Source organism: Salmo salar, chromosome ssa21 (genome assembly GCF_905237065.1).
Source record: "Salmo salar chromosome ssa21, Ssal_v3.1, whole genome shotgun sequence".
NCBI lineage: Eukaryota > Metazoa > Chordata > Actinopteri > Salmoniformes > Salmonidae > Salmo > Salmo salar.
In genome coordinates this window covers 48,283,658-48,310,961 of record NC_059462.1, presented here as the reverse complement: position 1 = coordinate 48,310,961, position 27,304 = coordinate 48,283,658, and the positions used below count along the sequence as shown (strand labels likewise).

The following is a 27,304-nucleotide window of genomic DNA, read 5'->3' as shown; positions in this document are numbered from 1 at the left end:
CAAACAAGAAATAAAACAAAAAAACTGAAAAAGTATTTTCACGGCCGGATAAAAAACGTACCCGATTTAATCTGATTATTACTCCTGCCCAGAAACTAGAATATGCATATAATTATTAGCTTTGGATAGAAAATACTCCATTTCTAAAACTGTTTGAATGGTGTCTGTGAGTATAACAGAACTCATTTGGCAGGCCAAAACCTGAGATAGGTTAATAGGATAAGGTTAAATATATAAATAAAAATTACAACAACAAAAAATACAGCATGCATGTTGGTACAAATGCCAAGTTAGAAAAACAATATTTTCCTGTGGCACAATATTTATGAGTGAGACAGTAAAGGTATTATGGTAAAACCAGCAAGAACAAGAGAGTTTTACCACCCATTAATGTCAGAGCACTTTCCCCCTCATTTTAATATTCACACATTGCAGCAACTTCAAATGTGTCCTTGCGAATTATTAAGATGAGTTATCACAACGTTCTAAATAAAGTGATTGAGGTTATGGAGAAGGAACTTGATCGTGCCTTTTTGAGTGTTAGCCAATTTCAATATGCAATGGGTGTTAAAAAATATTAACATTTATGAAAAGTGAAAATTGCCTTCAGTGTTTTCCTCAATACCCGAGCCTCATCCTTTTAACAATATCCCATGAAGTGTTATTTAGAATAGCGGATTCTAGCTAGGACTTACATAAATCAATATGGAATGACTAGACCATGCCAAGACTTCAGATGAGAGGGATGTCCAATGTTTTTTAGGTTGGCACAGCAAACGTTTCAAAACAAACATGAGGAAAAAAAATAAGCTTTTCATCACCAGGTGACATAGGTATGCAGCCAAATGCTTTTACTCTGCATAAATTCTCTCCATCTCCTCTGTGGTGCTGAAGGTTTCTCTCAAGAGCTCTTTTGCAAAACCTCTGACATGTTTCATGTATTATACACTGACTATACAAAACATGACAAAGACTGACCAGGGGAATCCAGGTGAAAGCTATGATCGCCACTTGTTAAATCCACTTCAATCAGTGTTAAAGAATGATTTTTAAGCTTTGAGACAATTGAGACATGGATTATGTGCCATTTCGAGGTTTAATGTGCAAGACAACAAGTTTTAAGTGCCTTTGAACAGGGTATGGTAGTAGGTGCCAGGCGCACCGGTGTGTGTCAAGAACTACAAGGCTGCTGGGGTTTTTCACGCTCAACAGTTTCCCGTGTGTATCAAAAATGGTCCACATTTCGACACCTTGTAGAGACCATGCCCCAACGAATTGAGGCTGTGCTGAAGGCAAAAAGGGAGGGGTGCAACTCAATATTAGGAAGGTGTCCTAATGTTTGGTATAATCAGTGTATGTTCTTATATGAATATTGAACATGTCCTCAGAGAGAGGTAAAAGCAGCACAGTAGGACTACACATGACAGTGTCACAGTGTACCTTCAACACAATGACATGGTGGTCTGTGTCCTCAGGAGAGTCAAATATGATGGAATATCAAAATGTTAATATCTAAACCAATGTCACAATGATGAAATGCCATTGTCAATGCATTTCAAAATGTGCCACAAACTCGCAACTCTGTCATTGTAGGGGTGTGTGGCAAGAAGAATTGATTTGTAAGCGAATTCATTCTCATTAGAATAAGATGTTTCATTGCAAGGGAAAGAAATCACCTAAGGGAATTCACACAAGCAAGAAAAATCATTTAAAATTAGGCTAGTCCCTCTGCTACTGCACAGAAATGCTGTTTCAAAGACCATATTCATGTGCCTTATTCTCAGGTGTATTTGAAAAGGGCTTGTAGGTAAATGAGCTCTCTAGCCAATATAACGTACTTTCAGGATCTGTTGATTCTGCCATATACAGAAAATAGCCATTCAATGACATTTGAAATCTGGTCCATTCCATTTTTCTAAAGGCCCTCATGCTGCAGCTGAGGTGACTTGTACGTCATAGATCGCCCTGCTGTGGACTCCCTTAAAGTTCAACGCTAAAGGTTTACTGTCTAAAAAAAGACTTCCCAAAAGTATTGTGGAAGTCACTTCAAAGTAACACAACGGGTATAGACTTTACTGTGAAATTCTTGCTTACAAGCCCTTCCCAACGATAGGGTTTTAAAAAATATTAAAATGAAAAAATAAAATACACAAGAATGAAGCTATAAACAGGGAGTACCAGTACAAGATCAATATGCTGCTATATACAGGGAGTACCAGTACCATATCAATGTGCTGCTATATACAGGGAGTACCAGTACCAGATCAATGTGCTGCTATATACAGGGAGTACCAGTACCAGATCAATGTGGAGCTATATACAGGGAGTACCAGTACCATATCAATGTGCTGCTATATACAGGGAGTACCAGTACCAGATCAATGTGGAGCTATATACAGGGAGTACCAGTACCAGATCAATGTGCTGCTATATACAGGGAGTACCAGTACCATATCAATGTGCTGCTATATACAGGGAGTACCAGTACCAGATCAATGTGCAGGGGTACAAGGTATTTGAGGTAGATAGATAATAATAATAAGAGTAAAATAAAGATGATTAAATGTTGGATCTGGAACCAATACTATAAATCTGACTGGGATAGCACCTCATTGGATAAGAATGTCTATGATGATACCAGAATAGCTACCTTCAACAATGATACACACAACTAGATGGCATACACTGGAAATGGTAAACCTATAGAGGATCCCATAAAGAATGGTAAACCTATAAAGGAGCCCATAAAGAATAGTAAACCTATAGAGGATCCCATAAAGAATGGTAAACCTATAGAGGATCCCAAAACACTATGTATATTACAGTGTGGAATGACAAGCTATGCATAATCAGCATACGTACAACCATGTCTGGCTTTGATATTTATTGGGGACTACAGTATGTAATAAAAGGAGTGGTGCAGGAATGGAAACACGGCTGAGGACATTTGATATTCATGGGCAGCGGGCCTAGAAGTGTGACTCTTCTGCATCAACTTGCTAACTGGAGCATGGCTAAGGACTTACAGCCAGGTAGCAGCTGGTGGCTGAGACTAGACACTAGGAAGGCCCTAAGGCCTGTACTGATCATTACCTTTCACTACTCATTTACAGCTTACTACCGTACCGCAGCTCTGGTCTTCATTCGTGCCCTGTTACTCTTCTGGTATACCTCCACTCTGTGGCCAAGTGGACTGAGAGGAGCGCTCAATACATCCCCCATGGCCGCTTACGCAACCTCGTTGGCCCCTGCCCAGGAGCGGTGAAAAGGCAAAGCACTCCTACAGGTACACATGTCTAGTCTGTTGTCAACAGGACTGACGTGACAGACATGGGGCTAAAGATTGAATACCTAGCCACCGCCGTTGGAATCTAAGGGGCTTTGTTTTTTGATGGCTCACTGCTTTGACAGGTTGAGGAGGAATAGGGAGATATAACGTATGTATGACTGAACATTGTTGCTGTAGACACGGGCCAGGTCTTTGTTAATCCAAGAAGATCCACTGATTCACCGGGGGTGTATGTAAGTGATCATTACTTCCAGAGTTGTTTAAAAAGTTAAGAGTTGACCAAACGTTACACACATTTTCACTGCTGTGGGCTAAGGTGACTATACATGACTTTCAATTTCCTAAAATAGTGCTCTTTCACATAGGTTTCATATCACTCCAATCAAATAATCTTCAACAAGATCCCCAACCAAAACCATATATTAATGTTGGATTATATTAACATGACAAAGCAATTGAATAACTTATTCTCCATAGCTTCTGGTTGTATTTTAAGTGGATAGCTCTGACAGATTCTGAAAGACATGGATTCCATTCCGACAGTGAAAGTATATTCTTTCACACAAAAAAGTAATGATGACTTGCATTTTTAAAACATTTATTGTTTACAATCTCACGAGAATCACTGGTAATTTCTTGTAAATATGTATGCTATATATACTTAATTAGACAGTGATGAGATTGTCAGACATGTTTGATTTATTAATCATTTATCATTATTAGTGCCAAGGAGGATGCCCTGCCTGTGACAATGTGTCAAATCAAATCATATTAGTCACATGCTCCGAATACAACAGGTGTACACCTTACAGTAAAATGCTTACTTACGAGCCCCTAACCAACAGTGCAGTTTCCAAAAATACAGATAAGAATAAGAGATAAAAGTAACAAACAATTAAAGAGCAGCAGTGAAATAACAATAGCGAGACTATATACAGGGGGGTACCGATACAGAGTCAGTGTGTTATCTTCTCTGAGATTACATGAGAGAGCTGACAAGTCTAACTTAAATAACAATGAAAATAATTTAACAAACCCTCACACTATTGGTCGAGACCTTCAAGTTCAAACAGGGACAAGTATATATATTGTTTTATATAAATGGAGAGACTTACTTTTGACTATTATCCATAACCAATGACTTTTAAGAGATATATTATGGTGTGTATTCCTTATTAAGACTAATTTAAAATCAACAAGTGTGCAGAGAGCCTTAAAGAAAAGATGCTTAGGAAGAATGACAACACTGAAAACGTGCTAAAAATCAACTACAGGGGTGTAGTGGTACAGAAATGAGCCTTTCATCTTCCAAGCTCCGTATCTAAAGATATCTCCTTTATAATGTGAAGTATAATGACACTATACCGTATCTAAAATTGTACTGTTGGGAATATGATCAAAACAGTGGCAAGTGTGAACAAACAGTGAGCTATACAGCCTAGTGGTTAGAGCGTTGGGCCAGTAACCGAAAGGTTGCTAGATCGAATCCCCGAGCTGATAAGGTAAAAATCTGTCGTTCTGCCCCTGAACAAGGCAGTTAACCCACTGTTCCTAGGCCGTCATTGTAAATAAGAATATGTTATTAACTGACTTGCCTAGTTAAATAAATAAAAAATATCAACAAGAACCCTAGAATGAAAAATAGATTGAGTATGCAGCAGTAAGAGAAACGCTCTTGCTGCTTACTGTTCATTTTTTATTGTTTATTTGACTTTTGTTAATTATCCATTTTGACTTGCTTTGGCAATGTTAACATACGTTTCCCATGCCAATGAAGCCCTTAAATTGAATTTAATTGAAATGCTCAATTACACATTTGTATCCAATATAAAAGAACTAAAGACAAAAGTGGAGGAGAAAACAGTGTCCCCTTGACAACTTAATTTCTTGACAAAAGATACTGCCACCAGCGTCTACGCTGCAGGAGCTTGTTGATATGCTTTGAGCGACTGCCCTTTTATTCTGTTATTCTCCCTGCGAGGATGAAACAGCAGCAGACAGACCGGAGTCGTTCCTCCTGATCCAAGAGAGAAACCCTGTCATGCAGCCCATTTTAGTATTCATGAGCATGATTATTGGCATGGAGATAGAAGAGGCGTTTGAGAAATCCACTTTGGAGAAAAAGACTGTTTGGGTCCCTGGCTTTCCTGATGATACATGATTAAATCTACAGATTATAACCCCAACAGCCCTACCGCCAACACTGCTATTTACAACACTTTCAATCAATGCCAATCCCAACTGTCCAATCAAGAACAATTCCATCACCATCCTTTTTATGAGTTGGCCATTGAAATGCAGAGGGTTACCACCACCACCACACCATCACATGTGATCCTTGATCCATCACCTCAACTGTGTGTTTAGTGGGTGGGACATAATAATCTGATAATGCAGCATAGTAATACGGATGAATCATGCCAGAGACCAGCACATTCACTTGGCTGTTCTCTCTGCTGGCCTGGCTCTCCCATTTAGCTATTTTCAATCCATTCCACACATTACACGGCTCAGCAGAGATCATTTGGCTGCTTGTATATGCAGCCATGGACCACATCAAATATCAGCACCGTTATTTCTGTCCCATTCCACTGCTGGGAACAGGAAGGCTGAGCAGGACGTGAAATGATAGGGTGGAGCTGGGACAGCTTGAGAAGTTCCACAGACACAGTTTGGACGTGTGTGTGTGTGTGTGTCTGTGTTCCTAATAACACACATCTACCAGGAAGGGTCTAGCAGTCTGTCTGACTCATCTTCCAAGTCCCCCTGTCGTCGCGTCTCGTCTCAGGCATTGGGTAATTCATTGGGTCAGTGAATGGAACCTGAGACAGATCTGTCACAAGCCTGCGTGCAGGGCTAGTCTTTCACCAGGGCAGTGATGGGCTTGGATTAAGGAGGTATATAATGAACTCACTGACCGATTTAAAAAAAAAAAATTAAATACAGAGTCAATAACCTGTAGAGGAGAACTGGAGGAGCACCAGACAATTTTAGCTGCGCTGACAGTCCAATGACTAAGGACATGAAGTGCATTGTGCAGCCGGTCCACTTTCCCAGTCACTCTTAGTTTTTAAGCCTTCGCCACTGTACTTCCTGTCAACTTGGACCAGGGCCTATTGAAAATGCACAGGCCAGGGCCCACGGTATTACCGTTCCATCCGGGCCTGCAGGCTTTGACACATAGCAGCACTTCTGTCAATAATGCTGACACCCCTGCTGACATTCTACATGACCTGGCTAATTCTGACCACACACTCTGGTCAGGACCTGGCTGCTCCAACTGAGTCCCACAAACACATTCAATATAAACCACCGGTCTCAAACAATAGGAGTGGAATAGCATGCTAACTGCAGATTAGACTCTCTTGAAAGTAGCTTTGAACAAGCCTAATCACCTTCAATAATCCTAAATTATCATTCACAACTTGTTTACCTTGACATTGTTAATGCTAATAACCTGTAAATTCATGTTTTCACAAGAAGTTGTGCAGAGACACCATCTGGTTAAATGAAGGAATTACAATCAAATGAAGCTATATTTAAACCCCTAATGAATTATAACGAGTGAGATACAAAGCAACGGGGTTGAGACAGTGCCACGGACATCTTTCATTCACTCCAAAAGCTGAGCACAATATTCAAGCACTAAAGTCAGTCAACTGAGCTCAATTAGCCTATAGCGAATAAAAATCACATATGTTTGCATATCAGACACCACTGAAAAAGAGTAGAACCATGTACAATATGAAGCCAAAGGGATTTTGTAAGGATATGAGGGGAATTCCGGTGCCTTCAATATAATTTGATGATGTACAATATCATCAGTCTCTGAGGTGTCAGACATCAACCCATCTCTCTTTGACCACAACTAGAAATTGACGGCTCTCCTCTTGAGGACATGGCCAAAAGCAACAGACCTCAACTCAACTGATTATGCAGTGAAGAGCTTTGGACAGGATTCAATCACAAAGTAAAACGATACACAGAGCTTCCTGCTCTATACTACGGTTAGAATTCACATTAAATATTTGAAGGATTGGCTTCACACCAATAGGCTAGCGAATGAAAATATCAACCTGATTATACAATATAGAGACTTGGGGTTTTTTCCATCTCAATTGTACATTGAATCAATACTGTAACACACTCTTAGAAAAAAGGGTGCTATCTTGAACCTAAAAGGGTTCTTCAGCTGTCCCTATGGGAGAACCCTTTGAAGAACCCTTTTGGGTTCCAGGTAGAACCCTTTCCACAGAGGGTTCTACATGGAACCCAAAAAGGTTCTACCTGAAACCAAAAAGGATTACACCTGGAACCAAAAAGAGTTCTCCTATGGGGACAGCCAAAGAAACCTTTTGGAAACCGTTTTTCTAAGGGCATGCTCAGCTCTGTATGGTCTATTGACTGGCATGCTGGTTGTACAAGGATATTAGATGAGACACCATTTGCACCAGTGGCAGTGACACAGAGATGTTTACATCACTATTATTAATAAATAAAGGATATGTACACAATTGTGTCGGCTAAACAGACAATATGCACAGTGCACAAATCTGAAATATGCACTCTCTCAGACTTTCAGCAATCAATTTGCTGAGGTGTTGACATTGCATTAAATCGGTCATTGCCATTCTTGAAGACAAATGAGGTCAACACCCTTGTGGATGTGATCACAGTGCTTCCATACAGCTGCATCACTCAGAGATGACAGACTGAGCTTTTCATTCATTTGGAGATTAGACGTCAATGACAGGAGCGTGCCTACATCTGAGGGATTCAAATCAGGTAGATCTTCAAGCCCGTCTATGAACAGGTGTGCTTGTTATCAAATACACAACCTTTCACCTGTGCCAGATTTCTGTCCAACTACAGAATTATGGGATCATGACATCATGATATTAATGGTCTGGCCGGACAAAGTTTATACTCATATGGGAAGGGAAAGAGGAAACAACTATTTGATCCACTTCATGCATGCAATCGATAATTATTACCTAAACAAAATAATTCAAATGTTCCTTATGACAACTCTCCTTGAGCAAATCTATCCTTGTGAATGCTGGAGCAGAACACTGGAGCAGAACCCTGGAGCAGAACCCTGGAGCAGAACCCTGGAGCAGAACCCTGGAGCAGAACACTGGAGCAATAATGTAGGTTCTGACTGAGCCAGTCACAGTTTCACTTGGGTGGGTCTGAAAAATTCAAGCCTCCATGGCCTGAAATAGGGAAAGTCCATATAAATATTTCTGAAGACCAGCAGGCTACCATTATGTATTTACATTAACAAGAAGCATCATAATAGCATCATGCCAGCATTACCCTGTGGTTGATACACATGTGAAGGAGAATGGATATTGGTTGGATAATTGAATTGCACTGATGTTTGCAATGACTTGAGGTAGCATTATATGACGGCGTCATTGTTACTTTATTAACAAGACAGAACTCAATCCAGTGAATGGATGGCTGACGATTCTGAATTATTTCGACACAGAGGCACAAAGAAGACTCAGAGACCTCTACTGGACACACCAGCAGGTTTATTCTGTTGCTTCCATTTACATATTATTCACAATGTTAGATAAACAAAGAAATTGACTTTATTCAGTCAAATATTAAAATAGCATTATGTCCAGGACTACTTCTATTATATTTTAAATGTAGGCTAATGGATATATTTAGGTTTAACTTTGAAACAATGAACGAAAGTATCACGAATGGGAACGTTATAAACTGGGCTACTGAGACATATCTGCATTAGGCTACTTTGATTAGGAATTAATCGAGAGTTTTAAATGGCTAGAGTTTTATTTCTAAGGGGTTTGTATTATAGGCTGGGGCTCCTGAGTGGCACAGCGGTCTAAGGCACTGCATCTCAGTGCTTGAGGCGTCACTACAGACACTCTGGTGCGAATCCAGGCTGTATCACAACCAGCTGTGATTGGGAGTCCCATAGGGCGGCACACAATTGGCCAAGTGTCATCCGGGTTTGGCCGGTGTAGGCTGTCACTGTAAATAAGAATTTGTTCTTAACTGACTTGCCTAGTTAAATAAAGGTTCAGTTAAACATGTTGTACAATGTTAAAGTAACCTAGGTAGGCCTAAGGTCCGTGTGTGTTCAGTTATATTCATTATTCTGGCTACCTTTATATCACACATACATTTCCTTCATAAAGCAAAATCAACCACAACTTCATGGATGACAGGCGAGTATAGCCTTCACTCAATAGCAACAATACTTTCATATGGCTGTGCATTATCATAATAAACAACTATATCCCTAAATAAAATGCTTTGTAGCCTAAAGCCAAGGCGCCGGTTATCAAAATGTCCATTCACGCGCATTATAGTAGTAAGTGATGTAAATTAGAACATTACAGTTTTGCATAATACAGTATAAGATTTGTTCTTCTTATCCACATGATATGGTTTATTATGCCATAACTATACCCACTTTACGACTGTGTTCAATACATCATTATATTGACAGGTAGCACTGACATCTTACATTCCCTTCTTACCTGACATTTCTTGCAGAGGAACATTTTCAAAGCTGAAGCCTTTTGCGATAGAAGCTTGTCTAACCTCACTGCAGTTATGTGCTTTAAAATCTGGTCCAGCGACAACGGACAGCGCGACAGATAAAGTCCATAGGACGGTCCGTATTCTCAACATCGTGCACTTCTGTGATTAATCCTTCTTTAATCCTCTGCAGATTCCCGATTAGAGAGGAACTCCACTGCAGTGCATCCGGACGTAGTAGGTACTAACAACTCAACGTCTAATGGTCACCACTTTTCTACAACTGTCTATCATAACATCTTTCTCAATCAAAATCTGTTTATTTTGCCAACGATGGTTGACGGTCCTGCGTTGACGCAAAACAGAATGTTGTTGTGAGTCCAGGTAAAACCACATTGATCCAACAGAGAACGGGATCTCAACGTGTTCACTCAACTTCACTCAGAAAGCGCCGTTGGGTGTTGTTATACGTTACTGTAGAAAGTCAAAATACTCAGAACTGAAGAGGAGGGAGACACCTATGATGCATTAATAAATCAGAGAGGGTGGGAAAACACGGAGTGGAGTCAGTCTCGCCAGACTGTCAAACTAGATTTCACATGGATTGGATTGCTCCTGAATTGGTGATAAAGCCTATAATTGTTTTACTGGCAGTTAAAGGGATGTACTGTCCTGGTTTAACAGCATTTAACAGCATTTCTTTCATATGTCTTTCTTCATATTACACCATATTATATGTTTATTACATTATTATATTGCTTGATCAACTCAACAGTCAGTTGGTAAGCCTACCAAATAAATATACCCCAGTAGTTTACAGCCTATTGTCTATGACAGTGGTTCTCTATGAGAGAACTCTCCATTTCAGAGCCTGTGTTGAACAATGGGGCTGTGCTTGTACGTGGAATCGACTGAATCAGGACAAGGTGACAATGATTGATGGATTTGGTCAAACCTGACATTGATTATCAGTGGATTTTATGACTAGCTCAGGTGTAATCTTCTTACAGCCGCGGTGTGACTGAGGTGGTACTGGTATATTGGCTGTGTTGTGTGGAGACCATGCTTGAACCTTTCAGTGCTTTAATGATTTTTGAGCAGCTTTAGTAGCGGAGTAGATCAACAGTGGATTATCATAATGGCTGCAATAGCAGCTACACTTCCACCTCCGTTAGATGTCAGAGTTACATGTACGGTTCCATTCAGACTGACTGGCGCACAGTGTTCAGGGGTGTTAACACAGCATACTGTAGCCGACATCATTACACTTCCAGTGACAGGGTATTTTCTCCATAGTCCGACATCATTACACTTCCAGTGACAGGGTATTTTCTCCATAGTCCGACATCATTACACTTCCAGTGACTGGGTATTTTCTCCATAGTCCGACATCATTACACTTCCAGTGACAGGGTATTTTCTCCATAGTCCGACATCATTACACTTCCAGTGACTGGGTATTTTCTCCATAGTCCGACATCATTACACTTCCAGTGACAGGGTATTTTCTCCATAGTCCGACATCATTACACTTCCAGTGACAGGGTATTTTCTCCATAGTGAGCTAAAATGCAACATGTTAACCAAATACTGCATTACTGACCCTTTAGGGTGTGATAACCAATTGTGGAAATTTGAAAAACGGTAGATGAACTGATTGTATCTAGGCACAGTGAAATGTTCTATGTCAACAAAGCATTGATATTACCTTGGCTTTGCTACATATTGTGTAAGACACATTAATTATTTAATTCACATGGGAGGTAGGCTATCCCCCCCAGCTTATTTCCAAGGCTTAAAGCGATTCTCTGATCCTCTTGTATACGTTTTAGCCAGCAGTTCTGAAAGTAACACTCATGAGCCAAAAGTGTTCCACGAAAATTGTGTACTACGTCACATATGTGCAGATATGTGCACCAAGTTGTTAAGCTCTCTTTCTCTCTCTGTCCTCTCTCTCTGCTGTGTCCACTGAGCCATTGAGCCCGCCCTGCAACCTCATTGGATAATGCTGGGCAGGCCTCTTGCTAACTGTCACTCAAATGCGAGGGGCTGAAGCTCATTGGTTAGAACTCGAATTGCTAGGGGGCTGGCCCACGTGGGGGGGAAATGTAGGGAAAATGTTGCGGCACAGCTTCAAGAAAACAGTCACTTTCAAATTAGGGATTTTGTGGCTAATTGAGGTAAAACAGTAATTCTGCTCATAGATTATGCATGTGTGAACTACACATTGACACATCCAGCCCAAAGCAGAAGGTTTAAAAAATGCTCAGTAGTCGACAAAGTTCAGAAACATGTCTTTAACAAATAACTCTCAAAGTTTGTTTGGAAATAGTAATGACAGGAATCTTATCATAGAATATGGGAGATGGAGAAATATACGCCACAATGCATAGGTCTGTTGAATATATTCATTGAATGTCAAAGACAATTGCTCCTGAGCTAGATATCTTCCAGGCAACTCTCTTTTCTGGAAGAGTTGTTCCACAAAGAATAGGAGTGTAAAAAGCATGGTCAGAAAGTTCCCCACGAACATTCTGAGATTCCTGAGGCAAGTGAAGACTCAGAATACATTTACAGTGCTCAGTCCTCCCTCACTTTCAGGAAATTCCTCATTGTGTCAGACAAACACGTCCTTGGGGTATGTTTGACTCTGAGAAATTAAGCTACTGAATAATAAAAAGTAACAACAAACAGTATGCATATACAGTGAGAAATAACAACTGTATTAATGTTCTCCTTGACAGACTCTGGCTTTTGATTTAATTCAATAGCAGAACAATTATATTCAATATAGTCACACACCAGTGGAAAACCATGGTTTAGTTGTCAAAGAGAAAAGGACAGGTTGGGAATTCAGATATGTTATGATAAGTGCTAAAAATCATTACCCTTCCTGATCTTTCTAAAAGCAAAATCTAAACTCCTTCCCAGGACCTGTCAACTTCACAAACCCCAATTAGCATAATTATCTTAACAGCGATAGCATAGCAGGATCATCTGAATGTAGCCAACCCAAAGTAGGGAATTCACCTGACACAGCCTGTGAACCATCAGCAAACAGCCCGGTGAAGCAATAAAACTGGGTTGATTAGGAAATAAAAGTAAATGCACTGCCATTGCATTTTACCATTTCAATGATCTACTGTATCTCTGGAGTACATGGGTCTGAAATAATTTAGTCATGGCTGAAATTTTTATGACATTATTGTTCAAGGATGGTAGACAAGACCCCATTACCGTGTCACAGAGGATTGCTGTTATCTAGGTTGCTGCTGTTGTAGTTTGGCTTTTATATGCACTGCGACACACCCCAAAAATCATTACTGTCTGTAAAGCTGTGATAGTCAACCACTATTTCAAAGTCTTGTCGGAAATGTCTTGGGGAAAGACATCATGGATAAATAAATGTTTTTTTATTAATTTACATTTGCTCTGCAAGACTTCTATCTTTTGCTTTTTGCATCCTATTGTGCATCTCATGCCGACTCATCTGGCGCAAGGAGGAATCAAGGACGAAACAAGGACAAAACCAAACGCAGATTTCTGATTATAATGAACATTAAACAGTACAGACATCCAATGCAGAGAATTATACATTCAAATGTTGTACATCAGTTAGGTTAGGTCCAATTGAATCATTAGCTAGATAATTGTGTAATTGTGCCAAATCTTTCAATAGCATCCCTGTGCATTTTAATTGATTGAAATTCGATATTGTGATGTGCCTTATTGTGGTATGAATGAGTTAACCTATGCTTTGGATGCATCAAGATAATAGTTTTTTACAGTTCATGGCTTAACATATCTGAGAATCACTCCCTGATAAAACACAACCTTTTCCCTAGGAAGGATTGAGACCTACAGTAGGGATGATACCCTGACCAACAGACTTAATCCGCCCCACAACATAGCATCCTGCTTGGTTTAATTCACGCTCTGGGACCAAAGGTATCTCACTCTGGTAAATGGCTAGATTTCATTTTGTTATGTGTTCCCTGTTTAGACCTCCAGGAATAAAGACAGGGTAAAGCGTTCGTAGAATTCGGACCATGACGTAATAAATAAATATGAATATGCACTTCTGACCTCCACATCCTCTGGCATTAGGGGATTTCTGAGTGCTTAGTATGAATGATGCCTGTAGATCAGCCACAGGGCAGTGGGAGGAAAACTGGCAATGTAAGCAATCTGCTGAATAAATATATAGGAAACATGGAGGCACATTCATTTCAGATCAAAAATGTTTTCGTTTTTTTCTGGTTTCAAATGAAGCCACTTTATCTAATCAAGACAATCTGCGGCTAACGGCGACAGACATTGACCCTATTTTCGGGGGAATTAAGAACATTTGCAATACTTGTATAAGATAAGTGTTAATGAGGAGCTTTTACAATAATTACTCTTAAAACTTTATGAAGTCGTGAGACGTGATACTTTAGATCGATCCACTAATGAGTGGCCTCAAGGCAGTTACAGGCAGTATTCACATCGAGCACATTGAATTACAATGTTGATTGGAAACCTGCAGAAGAGTCATTGGGCTTGTTTCGACATTGCACACTGATCTACAAAGAACCTTGCATCATAAATAACTACTCATTATAATTTGTAGATCAGTCACAATTTACCCATGATGCATTACGGTTTTGATTGTCTTGAACATGGCCATTATGTTGACATTCTGCACACCACTTGAAAGAATTTCCACTGTGTCGATGCATCTAATAACCAGCGAATGGTCATGGACAGTTGTCGCTGTCTGACATCGTCGGCGTGACAGCAGGTTGCCTGTTCTAATGCAAGATTAAAGGAAGGATTCTGGTCCTGTTGTCATATCCTCAGACATTGACAATTTACATTTACATACCTTTCCCACAGAGTATTAATTGTATAACAGCGAACTGCTGTATCATTCATTTTCTCCAGATGTGGGTTCTTTGATGTCTTTGTCTCTGCAGATTTCCAATGAATTTGCATGAATGTTAAACAGGACAGGTTTAACGTGCAGGCAGTTTAAGCAGCCTAAGCAGAGCCTTTAAGCTGTGAAATATATGGTCTCCCCTGTGGTTAATTTACCAACGTGGCATTAACCAACAGTCCAATCAATATATACTGCCACAACATTGCTCATAACAGTGGTCCATATCAACCAGACAATCCTGAAACTTTTGTCAGTACATTTCTTCTAGATTTACAGTTTACAGGACTTGTGGTTTGTGTACTAATGAATGAAGCTCTTGTTTTAAATGTCGGCAGAGTCGACATAGACATGCACTGAGCTGACTGACTGCTTAATGTCAATGGATTAGAGCAGCAACAACAATATCATCCACGCAACATTCCTGAACGGATTGGTGCTACACTAATCATATTCAAATGTCAGGACAATAAAACATTACGTTGTTCAAAATCAATAGGCTTTAGGGCAAGATTAGCATGATCCCATCTTTCCCTTTTTACACTATTTCCTGCGCCGTCATAGCTGTCTGTGCACGCTCCGAGACGTGTAGTCAGCATGTTTTACGTCATAGCTGTCTGTGCACGCTCCGAGACGTGTAGTCAATGTTTTACGTCATAGCTGTCTGTGCACGCTCCGAGACGTGTAGTCAATGTTTTACGTCATAGCTGTCTGTGCACGCTCCGAGACGTGTAGTCAATGTTTTACGTCTTAGCTGTCTGTGCACGCTCCGAGACGTGTAGTCAATGTTTTACGTCTTAGCTGTCTGTGCACGCTCCGAGACGTGTAGTCACCATGTTTTACGTCATAGCTGTCTGTGCACGCTCCGAGACGTGTAGTCAGCATGTTTTACGTCATAGCTGTCTGTTTACGCTCCGAAACGTGTAGTCAATGTTTTACGTCATAGCTGTCTGTGCACGCTCCGAGACGTGTAGTCAATGTTTTACGTCTTAGCTGTCTGTGCACGCTCCGAGACGTGTAGTCACCATATTTTACGTCATAGCTGTCTGTGCACGCTCCGAGACGTGTAGTCCAATGTTTTACGTCATAGCTGTCTGTGCACGCTCCGAGACGTGTAGTCAATGTTTTACGTCATAGCTGTCTGTGCACGCTCCGAGACGTGTAGTCAATGTTTTACGTCTTAGCTGTCTGTGCACGCTCCGAGATGTGTAGTCAGCATGTTTTCCGTCATAGCTGTCTGTGCACGCTCCGAGACGTGTAGTCAATGTTTTACGTCATAGCTGTCTGTGCACGCTCCGAGACGTGTAGTCAATGTTTTACGTCATAGCTGTCTGTGCACGCTCCGAGACGTGTAGTCAGCATGTTTTACGTCATAGCTGTCTGTGCACGCTCCGAGACGTGTAGTCAGCATGTTTTACGTCATAGCTGTCTGTGCACGCTCCGAGACGTGTAGTCAGCATGTTTTACGTCATAGCTGTCTGTGCACGCGCCGAGACGTGTAGTCAATGTTTTACTTCATAGCTGTCTGTGCACGCTCCGAGACGTGTAGTCAATGTTTTACGTCTTAGCTGTCTGTGCACGCTCCGAGACGTGTAGTCAGCATGTTTTACGTCATAGCTGTCTGTGCACGCTCCGAGACGTGTAGTCAGCATGTTTTACGTCATAGCTGTCTGTGCACGCTCCGAGACGTGTAGTCAGCATGTTTTACGTCTTAGCTGTCTGTGCACGCTCCGAGACGTGTAGTCAATGTTTTACGTCATAGCTGTCTGTGCACGCTCCGAGATGTGTAGTCAGCATGTTTTACGTCATAGCTGTCTGTGCACGCTCCGAGACGTGTAGTCAGCATGTTTTACGTCATAGCTGTCTGTGCACGCTCCGAGACGTGTAGTCAGCATGTTTTACGTCATAGCTGTCTGTGCACGCTCCGAGACGTGTAGTCAGCATGTTTTACGCCATAGCTGTCTGTGCACGCTCCGAGACGTGTAGTCAGCATGTTTTACGTCATAGCTGTCTGTGCACGCTCCGAGACGTGTAGTCAGCATGTTTTACGTCATAGCTGTCTGTGCACGCGCCGAGACGTGTAGTCAATGTTTTACATCATAGCTGTCTGTGCACGCTCCGAGACGTGTAGTCAATGTTTTACGTCATAGCTGTCTGGGCACGCTCCGAGACGTGTGGTCAGCATGTTTTACGTCATAGCTGTCTGTGCACGCTCTGAGACGTGTAGTCAGCATGTTTTAGGTCATAGCTGTCTGTGCACGCTCCGAGACGTGTAGTCAGATGTTTTACGTCTTAGCTGTCTGTGCACTCTCCGAGACGTGTAGTCAATGTTTTACGTCATAGCTGTCTGTGCACGCTCCGAGACGTGTAGTCAGCATGTTTTACGTCATAGCTGTCTGTGCACGCTCCGAGACGTGTAGTCAGATGTTTTACGTCATAGCTGTCTGTGCACGCTCCGAGACGTGTAGTCAGCATGTTTTACGTCATAGCTGTCTGTGCACGCTCTGAGACGTGTAGTCAATGTTTTACGCCATAGCTGTCTGTGCACGCTCCGAGACGTGTAGTCAATGTTTTACGTCATAGCTGTCTGTGCACGCTCCGAGACGTGTAGTCAATGTTTTACGTCATAGCTGTCTGTGCACGCTCCGAGACGTGTAGTCAATGTTTTACGTCATAGCTGTCTGTGCACGCTCCGAGACGTGTAGTCAATGTTTTACGTCATAGCTGTCTGTGCACGCTCCGAGACGTGTGGTCAATGTTTTACGTCATAGCTGTCTGTGCACGCTCTGAGACGTGTAGTCAGCATGTTTTAGGTCATAGCTGTCTGTGCACGCTCCGAGACGTGTGGTCAATGTTTTACGTCTTAGCTGTCTGTGCACGCTCCGAGACGAGTAGTCAATGTTTTACGTCATAGCTGTCTGTGCACGCTCCGAGACGTGTAGTCAGCATGTTTTACGTCTTAGCTGTCTGTGCACGCTCCGAGACGTGTAGTCAATGTTTTATGTCATAGCTGTCTGTGCACGCTCCGAGACGTGTAGTCAGCATGTTTTACGTCATAGCTGTCTGTGCACGCTCTGAGACGTGTAGTCAATGTTTTACGTCATAGCTGTCTGTGCACGCTCCGAGACGTGTAGTCAATGTTTTACGTCTTAGCTGTCTGTGCACGCTCCGAGACGTGTAGTCAGCATGTTTTACGTCATAGCTGTCTGTGCACGCTCCGAGACGTGTAGTCAATGTTTTACGCCATAGCTGTCTGTGCACGCTCCGAGACGTGTAGTCAGCATGTTTTACGTCTTAGCTGTCTGTGCACGCTCCGAGACGTGTAGTCAGCATGTTTTACGTCATAGCTGTCTGTGCACGCTCCGAGACGTGTAGTCAGCATGTTTTACGTCATAGCTGTCTGTGCACGCTCCGAGACGTGTAGTCAATGTTTTACAGTAATTCACATTAAAATAGACACCTGGGTAATGTGAATGATGGAGTGATCTCAGATTTTTTTTAAAGGTGAAAGAACATTTCAAATTGGTCCTAGCCATTAGAGGAAGCCTATACTTCTTATTTCATCTAAGGTATGACACCTAGTAATTCATATGTTTTAGACAGAGTGAAAGACCAGGACATGACTCATAATATAGCCAAGTCATTTTAATGCATGTAGAGGTCAATGTTAAAAACATCAGGCTGTTAGAAAAGTCCAAGCTTCTGGCATCTCCCAGTCAAGAGCAAGGGCGAGTAGCCAAGGGGTTTAGCTGCACCTGGCTACAGGTTTGAATCACAGATGTAGCCATTGGAAGTACCCCAGAGAAAATGTCAGCCACTTTATTACTTTTTATAGACTTGGGATAAAAGAGACCATTGAATTCTGCAGTGTCAATACAATAACGGATGATTGACACACATAGAATCCCTTTGATAGGCGATACTAAACTCGCCGGTAGCCTCGAGGTTAGAGAGATGGGCCGGTAAACTCGCCTGTAGCCTCGAGGTTAGAGAGGCGGGCCGGTAACTCGCCTGTAGCCTCGAGGTTAGAGAGGCGGGCCGGTAACTCGCCTGTAGCCTCGAGGTTAGAGAGACGGTTTGAACCCCTGAGCGGCCTGCTGGGGAATCTGCAGGGAAAGACCCGGCTGTCGGAGGGTTACCGGCTTCAATATCCCTGTATACTACCTACCACCGTTGTGCCCTTGAGCAAGGCACTTTACTTAAGCGTTCCAGGGTTGCTGCTCTGGGATCTATGTGTTGTGTGTCAGGTTGGTTAGTGTGACAGCAAAAAAAAAAGAATATTCGTGCAAATGGACCAATAAAGCACTTCTAGTCTGAAGAGACAGGATCAAAGACCATGGTAATGATAACAGTCATGTCCAGCCATGAAGATGCCAGACCCAATCCTCCACACAAGAGCAGCCTGTTCCCCTCTCCTGTCCTCTAAAGGAGACCATGACTGCTTCCAAGCCATTCCCATGGAAAGTCAAGCAAAAAAACGTATTTCTCATACCTCTACATGAGCTAACAGCACATAATAGCTTTTCTCAGGTTACCCCAGTATTTTTACCCTTCAACGACCACCAGGGCATCCATCCTTGTTCAGTCATGAACAGGAGCCGGATAGACGGATCGATACGACCCAGTTAGAACCACTGCATTACTCAAATCAAAAGGCCCCAGTCTCATCTTTAGCATCAGCCTGCTAGACAATGTGTTGTTAATAATGGATCCAGTTGTTCTGCTATCTGCTGATTACACAGTGAGACACACTACCTGCCACAGTATGTGTGAATACTAATAGGCTTCCATTGTTATTTCTATGATGCAATCAATTCTAATCTAGAGCCAATGGTCAATCACTTGACGCTGAAACAGGAAGCCTGCAGATGAGGACAGGAGAAGATGGAGGGTCAGCTTGGCATTGCTGCTGATGTCCCACAGTCCTCCTCTCTCCTTGGGGCTCGGCTGAACGCCCTGACTCTGCTTGGTAAATAAACAATAGAAACAGGCAGACCTTCTCCTGACATCCTCCCTGGCTCTCCTCTTTAGTTTAATCTGCTTCTATGTACCTGCCAGAGACAATAATGACTTGGAGCATTCTAGGGGCCTGGAAGATGCTCTGAAAACATATTCCAAGTTAAATTACCAGAGGGACTGTGTAGGACACTGCAAACCTGATGGTGTATAAACACTGATAAGGGAAGATGGATGATGCAGAGAAAGGGCACAGAGATTTAAAGAGTTATAGCACCAACATGGCCAGGCTACTACTGTACACCATACACCCATATACCCATATATCACCACCAGGCTACTACTGTACACCATACACCCATATACCCATATATCACCACCAGGCTACTACTGTACACCATACACCCATATACCCATATAGCACCACCAGGCTACTACTGTACACCATACACCAATATACCCATATATCACCCCCAGGCTACTACTGTACACCATACACCCATATATCACCACCAGGCTACTACTGTACACCATACACCCATATACCCATATATCACCACCAGGCTACTACTGTACACCATACACCCATATACCCATATATCACCACCAGGCTACTACTGTACACCATACACCCATATACCCATATATCACCACCAGGCTACTACTGTACACCATACACCCATATACCACCACCAGGCTACTACTGTACACCATACACCCATATAGCACCACCAGGCTACTACTGTACACCATACACCCATATACCCATATAGCACCACCAGGCTACTACTGTACACCATACTACCATACAGACTTTCATGATCATACGTTTTGTACTGGAGACAACTTTGTGTTGAAAAGCAAAAAGTATGCTGCATCCCTAACCAATGACCCATGTGAACAGTACGGTTTGACTGTGAAGATATACTTTGTTCTCCATAGAACTCACTGGTATTTATCAGCAAAATGTTACCCAACTGCAGAAACATCAATCAGTTACATTACTGTAACAAAACAGGTGATACTCTTCATGTGAGTGGTTCTAATAGCAGCTGAGTATACATGATAGAAGGGAATAAACAGGAATCGCTGGGGCATCTGATCTGGGGCTAATTTAAAACGCTGCGTCTGATCTGGGGCCTGTTTAAAACAGTGCGTCTGATCTGGGGCTAATTTAAAACGCTGCGTCTGATCTGGGGCCTGTTTAAAACAGTGCGTCTGATCTGGGGCCTGTTTAAAACAGTGTGTCTGATCTGGGGCCTGTTTAAAACGTGCGTCTGATCTGGGGCCTGTTTAAAACAGTGTGTCTGATCTGGGGCCTGTTTAAAACGCTGCGTCTGATCTGGGGCCTGTTTAAAACGCTGCGTCTGATCTGGGGCCTGTTTAAAACAGTGCGTCTGATCTGGGGCCTGTTTAAAACGCTGCGTCTGATCTGGGGCCTGTTTAAAACAGTGTGTCTGATCTGGGGCCTGTTTAAAACGCTGCGTCTGATCTGGGGCCTGTTTAAAACAGTGTGTCTGATCTGGGGCCTGTTTAAAACGCTGCGTCTGATCTGGGGCCTGTTTAAAACAGTGTGTCTGATCTGGGGCCTGTTTAAAACGCTGCGTCTGATCTGGGGCCTGTTTAAAACAGTGCGTCTGATCCGGTAATAGCTGCACCATTGAGAGCATCTTGACTGGCTGCATGAAAGCTTGGAATGGCAAATGTTTGGCATCAGACCACAAGGCGCTACAGAGGGTAGTGCGTACGACCCAGTACGGCCCAGTACATCACCAGAAAGTTGGTTAACCCCCTTTGATGTTACGTAGATTGATACATAGCTATGTTTTCATTTATAAAGCCCTGTTACAAAAAGTCCCACTACACCTAACATCATCACTAAACTTCAGACATAGGAGTTCCTTTGGTCTCTACTGAGTTAGGTAAATCAGCTTTGAGTTTTCTTGCACCTTATTTGTGGAACAAACTTCAAAATGTTCTTAAATGTGATGTTCTGGTGCCTCTAGGTCAATTCAGAAAGCTGATTGAGGACCGTATTACTGATCAATGTGTTTGTTCTTTATGACCATGTTTTTCTTTCTGCTTGCATTATGTATTTATATTTTGATGTGGGTATTTTATGTAATTTGTCATTCAGGGTTCATCTGTAAAAGAGACCTTGGTCTCAGTATGACTCCCTGATAAAATAAAGGTTAAATAAGATTTTAAAAAATCACTGTGGCTGAGCTCCCTGACATTCAGGACCTCTATACCAGGCGTTGTCAGAGGAAGACCCTAAACATTTTCAAAGACTTGACGGGGCTGTAGTGGAGCAGGAGGAAAGATTCAAGTCCTCTGTGTCCACATCACTAAGGATCTATCATGGTCCACACACACCAACACAGTTGTGAAGAGGGCACGACAATGCCTCTTCCCCCTCAGGAGGCTGAAAAGATTTGGCATGGGCCTCAAAATCTTCTGAGAGCATCTTGACTGGCTGCACCATCGCTTGGAATGGCAACTGCTTGTCATCCTACCGCAAAGCTCTACATAGGGTCATGCGTACGGCCCAGTACATAACCGGGGCCAAGCTTCCTGCCAGCCAGGAACTCTATACCAGGCGGTGTCAGAGGAAAGCTCTAAAAATGGTCAAAGACTCCAGTCACCGAAGTCATAAACTATTCACTCTGCTACTGCACGGCAAGCGATAGGACCCTGAACATCTTCTACCCCCAGGCCATAAGAGCTGCATTGACCCTTTTTGCACTCTCTTTTGACTCATCACATATGCTGCTGTTACTGTTTATCTGTCCTGTTGCCTAGTCTCTTTATCCCCATCTATATGTACATTTCTACCTCAATTACCTCGTACCCCTGCACATCGACTTGGTACTGGTACCCTGTGTATATAGCCAAGTTATCATTACTGTGTTATAATTTATTTATTTTTTCACTTTTTTTCTCTCTTGTTGGGAATGGCCCATAAGTAAGCATTTCACTGTTAGTTTAAACCTGTTGTTTACCAAGCATGTGACAAATAAACTTTGATTTGATTTTAATCACTGCGGCTTGTTTATAAAATTGTGTCTGTTCTGGGGCTTGTTTAAAACACTGCGTCTGATTCAATAATCACTGGGGCTTGTTTAAAACACTGCGTCTGATTATAATATGGGGCTGTTTAAAACGCGATAATATGGGGCTTGTTTAAAACACTGCGTCTGATTCACTAATCACTGGGGCTTGTTTAAAACGTTGCTTCTGATCCGGTAATCACTGGGGCTTGTTTAAAACACTGCGTCTGATTCACTAATCACTGGGGCTTGTTTAAAACGTTGCTTCTGATCCGGTAATCACTGGGACTTGTTTAAAACAATGCGTCTGATCCGGTAATCACTAGGGCTTCTTTAATACGCTGCATCTGATCTGGTAATCACTGGGGCTTCTTTAAAGCACTGTGTCTTACCCTGTAATCACTGGGGCTTGTTTAAAACGCTGCATCTGATCCAGTAATCTCAAATGATAACAATTTACTTTGTAGAGGCGCCCTCTTTGCTTGATTAACTCTGTGATCCATTAACTATCCCTAAACCCTGCAGTAGAGGATTCCCTTGCCCTTGCTATGTAGTAGACCGGATGTGGATGATATATTGTACCAGGCATCATCAGGGGGCAGAGAATGCCCCCTCTAGGAGAGCTGTCAGAGGTGCCCAGGAGTATGGGTGGGTGGGTGGGTGGGTGAGTGGGTGTGTGTTGGTACCACAGGAGGCTAGTGAGAGGAGGATGGCTCAGAATAATGTCTGGAATTGAATGAATGGAATGGTATCAAGCACATGGAAACTATGTGTTTGATAGCATTCCATTCCAGCCATTACGTTCAGCCCATCCTCCCCAATTAAGGTGCCACCAGCCACCCGTGGTGGTTACGTACGTGCCTGCATGAGTGTGTCTCTTCAAGTTCAGGAAATTGAGTGTGAAAACTAGATTTAATTGAACTTAAAAATGAGGGTTAATCATGGGAAATCAAGAGAAACTAATAGTTTACCTTAGTGATGAAATGATTTTCAATGAAGGTAGCTACACTGAACCAAAAACAACCTGTCATATTCATTCAGAAATTCTTTTAAAAACAGCTACTGGTTTAAAAGCTTTGGTGCTATGTGTTGAATTAGTAATAACTCGAAAACTCTCCTCCGTCATGACTGATCATTTGCTGCCATCCCATTGTAAAAGTTTACTTTGCTTTTTATTTGAATTAATGTTTTTTGGGATATGTTTCCATTTCACCAGAGACATCTTGAAAGCTCTGTGCCACAAGACAACTGTGGCGCAGTAGTCAAAGGCACTGCGTCTCAGTGCTAGAGGCGTCACTACAGACCCTGATTCAATCCCGGGCTGTATCACAACCGGCTGTGATCGGGAGTCCCATAGGGCGGCACAAAATTGACCCAGCGTTGTCTGGGTTAGGGGAGGGTTTGGCCGGGGTAGGCCATCATTGTAAATAAGAATTTGTCCTTAACTGGCTTGCCTAGTTAAATAAAACAATTAAACTGGGAGGCAAAATAAAATGAGTTTCTCTTTCTTCAATACACAAAAGTCCAGAAGAATACCACTCCATGCAAGGCACCCACGAAAACTAGCACTGAAAAGCTATTGTAACCTCAAGTTACCGAGAAAGTCATACAGTAAGCATTTTGACACATTTCCAATATATTTCTTATTGTCAGACATTTGCAGTGGTAAGACTGGATTGTTATTTCTGTAAATAACAGTGATCCACACATGCTCCTAAGGCTTACCAAACACATTTTTTTAGGAATAATAATAATACATAACTTCTTCACAGATAAGGCATCATCGCAATGAAAGTAAATCATTTGTTTTCAGCATACTAATTGTTGTTGACCAACCTTGAGACTTTGCCAGTGTCTTGTTGAATATAGAGCCAACCCCAACCCTAACCCAGAAAAACAAATCAAACTGATGTGAACAAGTAAAGAAGGGATGATGAAACTTCTGATTAAAGAGAATTTCCATCAAGGAAGTGCCACGCTCTGAGAGTGCTGAACCGCACCACCACCCTGTAAGGGTCCCAGCACCTCAGAGACCCTTACAATTTCAGATCCAATTTCAGACATCAGACTGCTTGCAACATAAATGAAATCCCCTTTGAATGAAAATCAAGGAATCATCATTCTGTTTGACAAGTTTTGAAGCCACTGTCTGATCCATTGTTCTAAGCTAATGTACAGTACCAGTCAAAAGTTTGGACACACCTACTCATTCAAGGGTTTTTCTTTATTTTTACTATTTTCTACATTGTAGAATAATAGTGAAGACATCAAAACTATGAAATAACACCAAAAACAAGTGTTGAACAAATCACTCAAATCATATTTGAGATTCTTCAAAGCAGTACTGTATATGGCCAGACAATTGATTGGTTGGGAGAAAAAAAATGGGGCATATTCGTTGCATTTTAGCAAATAGCATTATGTTTAATTCAGAAGTCACACAAATTCATCCAGGCCTGGACAACAACAATACATAAACAATAAGATTTGCTTCCCACATGTTTATCCAAGCAGGGAATTAGGGCCAAAGGCTTTATATTCTTAAGTGTACCAGGATGGTTTGAACACATGCTTTTCTATCACACCCCATACATTTAAGTGCAGAGCTCAGAAATTAGACCGTGTGTTATCCTGTGATTTGTTGACTCAGATTTGTATAACGGTTTATTATCGTGCCATCAATTGTCCTCTTGCCAGGCAGACAAAAATGTAAATAACACTCAGTATTACATAACAGAGTTCAGACGCAAATGTATTCTTTGAAATGAGTAGCAAACAAACAACACAGTCCATAGAATAATGCATTTAGAAAGAATTGCTGACTGGAAACTGGAGACTGAATGTGTGATAGATGACTTTCAGCTCAGCAACTGCACTAACTGTGTATCAATGAAAAAGCACTTATAGTAGGATAATGCTTAATGAACACATAACTGGTAGGCTTTTTTGCACTGTCAGCCATTGTCATAATGGCTTAAGCACTGGGCAGGGAGTCAATATGGATTGGAGTAATGGCAGGGACCAGGGTGAGGGTTTGGATACAGCTGAAGCTGAAGCTGAAGCTGAAGCTAGGACACGTGTGAGTCTGATAATATAGTACCGCTTCAGTCAGCGACACACTCTCACTGACTGAAGTAGTGCTATATTATTATTACTGGGCTAAGTCAGGGTCACACAGTGTTTCTTGGTAGTCTTAAACAAATCTACTTTGAAACAAAAGTATCCACCTCACACATATGGTTATGGGCTTAAAAAAACGAAGACACCTGTACCATGTCAGATATAGAGTTGAAATGTATTACATTTTGAGTTTGCATCCCAATATTACACTTTATATACATCACAGAATACTGAAATATAACAAAACCCGTTTGACATAGAAACACTGGATTTTCATCCGTTTTTTTAACAATGTTTATTCATTATGAAATTATTTAAAAAATGAGAAACATTCCACCCATAAGGCCACTAGAGGGTGCTTTGGTCATTTAACTGCAGGAAAGGGCTACAGTGAGCACACACACATTTAGCCCTAGAAGAGTGACAAGCTCAGAGGATTTTGATTGGATCTTCTATTAGAGTTTTTAAAACTAATGACCAACCAGATTCATGGTTGAGGGGCTAAAATATGACAACTATGTGGTTTATTGAAAGGGGTAGCTGAATGATGTGTACTTGGCCAGTCCATGGTCCATTACCAAAATGACGCTGCCAGCTGCACCCAGGCTGCAGCTCATTAAGTCAATGCCTGGAACACCAAGATTATGTCAGAGTAGCACCCTTTATAGGTTGATAACCTCTGTATTTCTAGAAGCACTTTAGTTAAGAGGGATATGTCTACAATATAGAGTTGTTTAGTGTAATACTCTGATGGGGATTTTAAACCATTTTGTAATAACACTTAGATTAGTGCCTCTTCAAATTGTATTTTTGTTGAATTATTAGTAGCACAGACAAACTTTATTTGTGGTTATTTTGCGAAAGCAAAGACCATACAGTAGCCATGTAAAGTGACTGCATGTACCTTTTTCAAATAAGAAGTTATTTAAATAAATTAGAACTAAATAGAATTGAGTAGAGTTACCAGAGGCGGGATCTGGGTTTGGGAGATTATGCTGTTGGGCAGGCTGTTTTGTTGGCTCTCTGTGGTGACCTCATAATTACCAGACTGATTACTGCTGCGTTATCACGGAATCCATGTAGCGAAACAGAATGTAAACTTGTCTCACAAGTTGTACGAGGTTAGTGATCTCGGCCCGGGTGGCCTGTGATTCGCTGATGGGCCAGGACCCATGACAACCGCCACAGGAAGTTGCCCATGGCGCCATCAGATTCTCAGGCTTGGTCCACACTTTCGGTAGTCATGGAGCTACGGAGAAAAACGGGAATAACAATGGTGAAAAATAGTAGTCTGATGTATCTCTCTGACATGTATTCTTGGCATAATATAGCTACTGTATGGGTTAGTGTGGGAAGAAATGAGTCACTTTGAATAAATAAGGCAATAGTCTACATTAATATGAGAAGAAGCTTTTTTTCGACAAGTTTGTGGAGAGCCTTGGAGTCTGT

The 27,304-nt window shown here is 41.8% G+C and overlaps 1 protein-coding gene across 1 annotated transcript in view; it reads right to left on the bottom strand.

Annotated features, from left to right (window-relative positions):
* The window catches only part of LOC106582440 (glypican-6), a 160,588-nt gene extending 150,273 nt beyond the window's left edge, over window positions 1-10,315 (bottom strand). The window contains exon 1 of the mRNA XM_014165554.2: window positions 9,811-10,315. Within this exon, the coding sequence (XP_014021029.1) occupies window positions 9,811-9,964 (154 nt within the window). The 5' untranslated portion in view covers window positions 9,965-10,315. The remainder of the gene's footprint in view (window positions 1-9,810) is intronic.
* Between the last annotated feature and the right edge of the window lie 16,989 nt (window positions 10,316-27,304).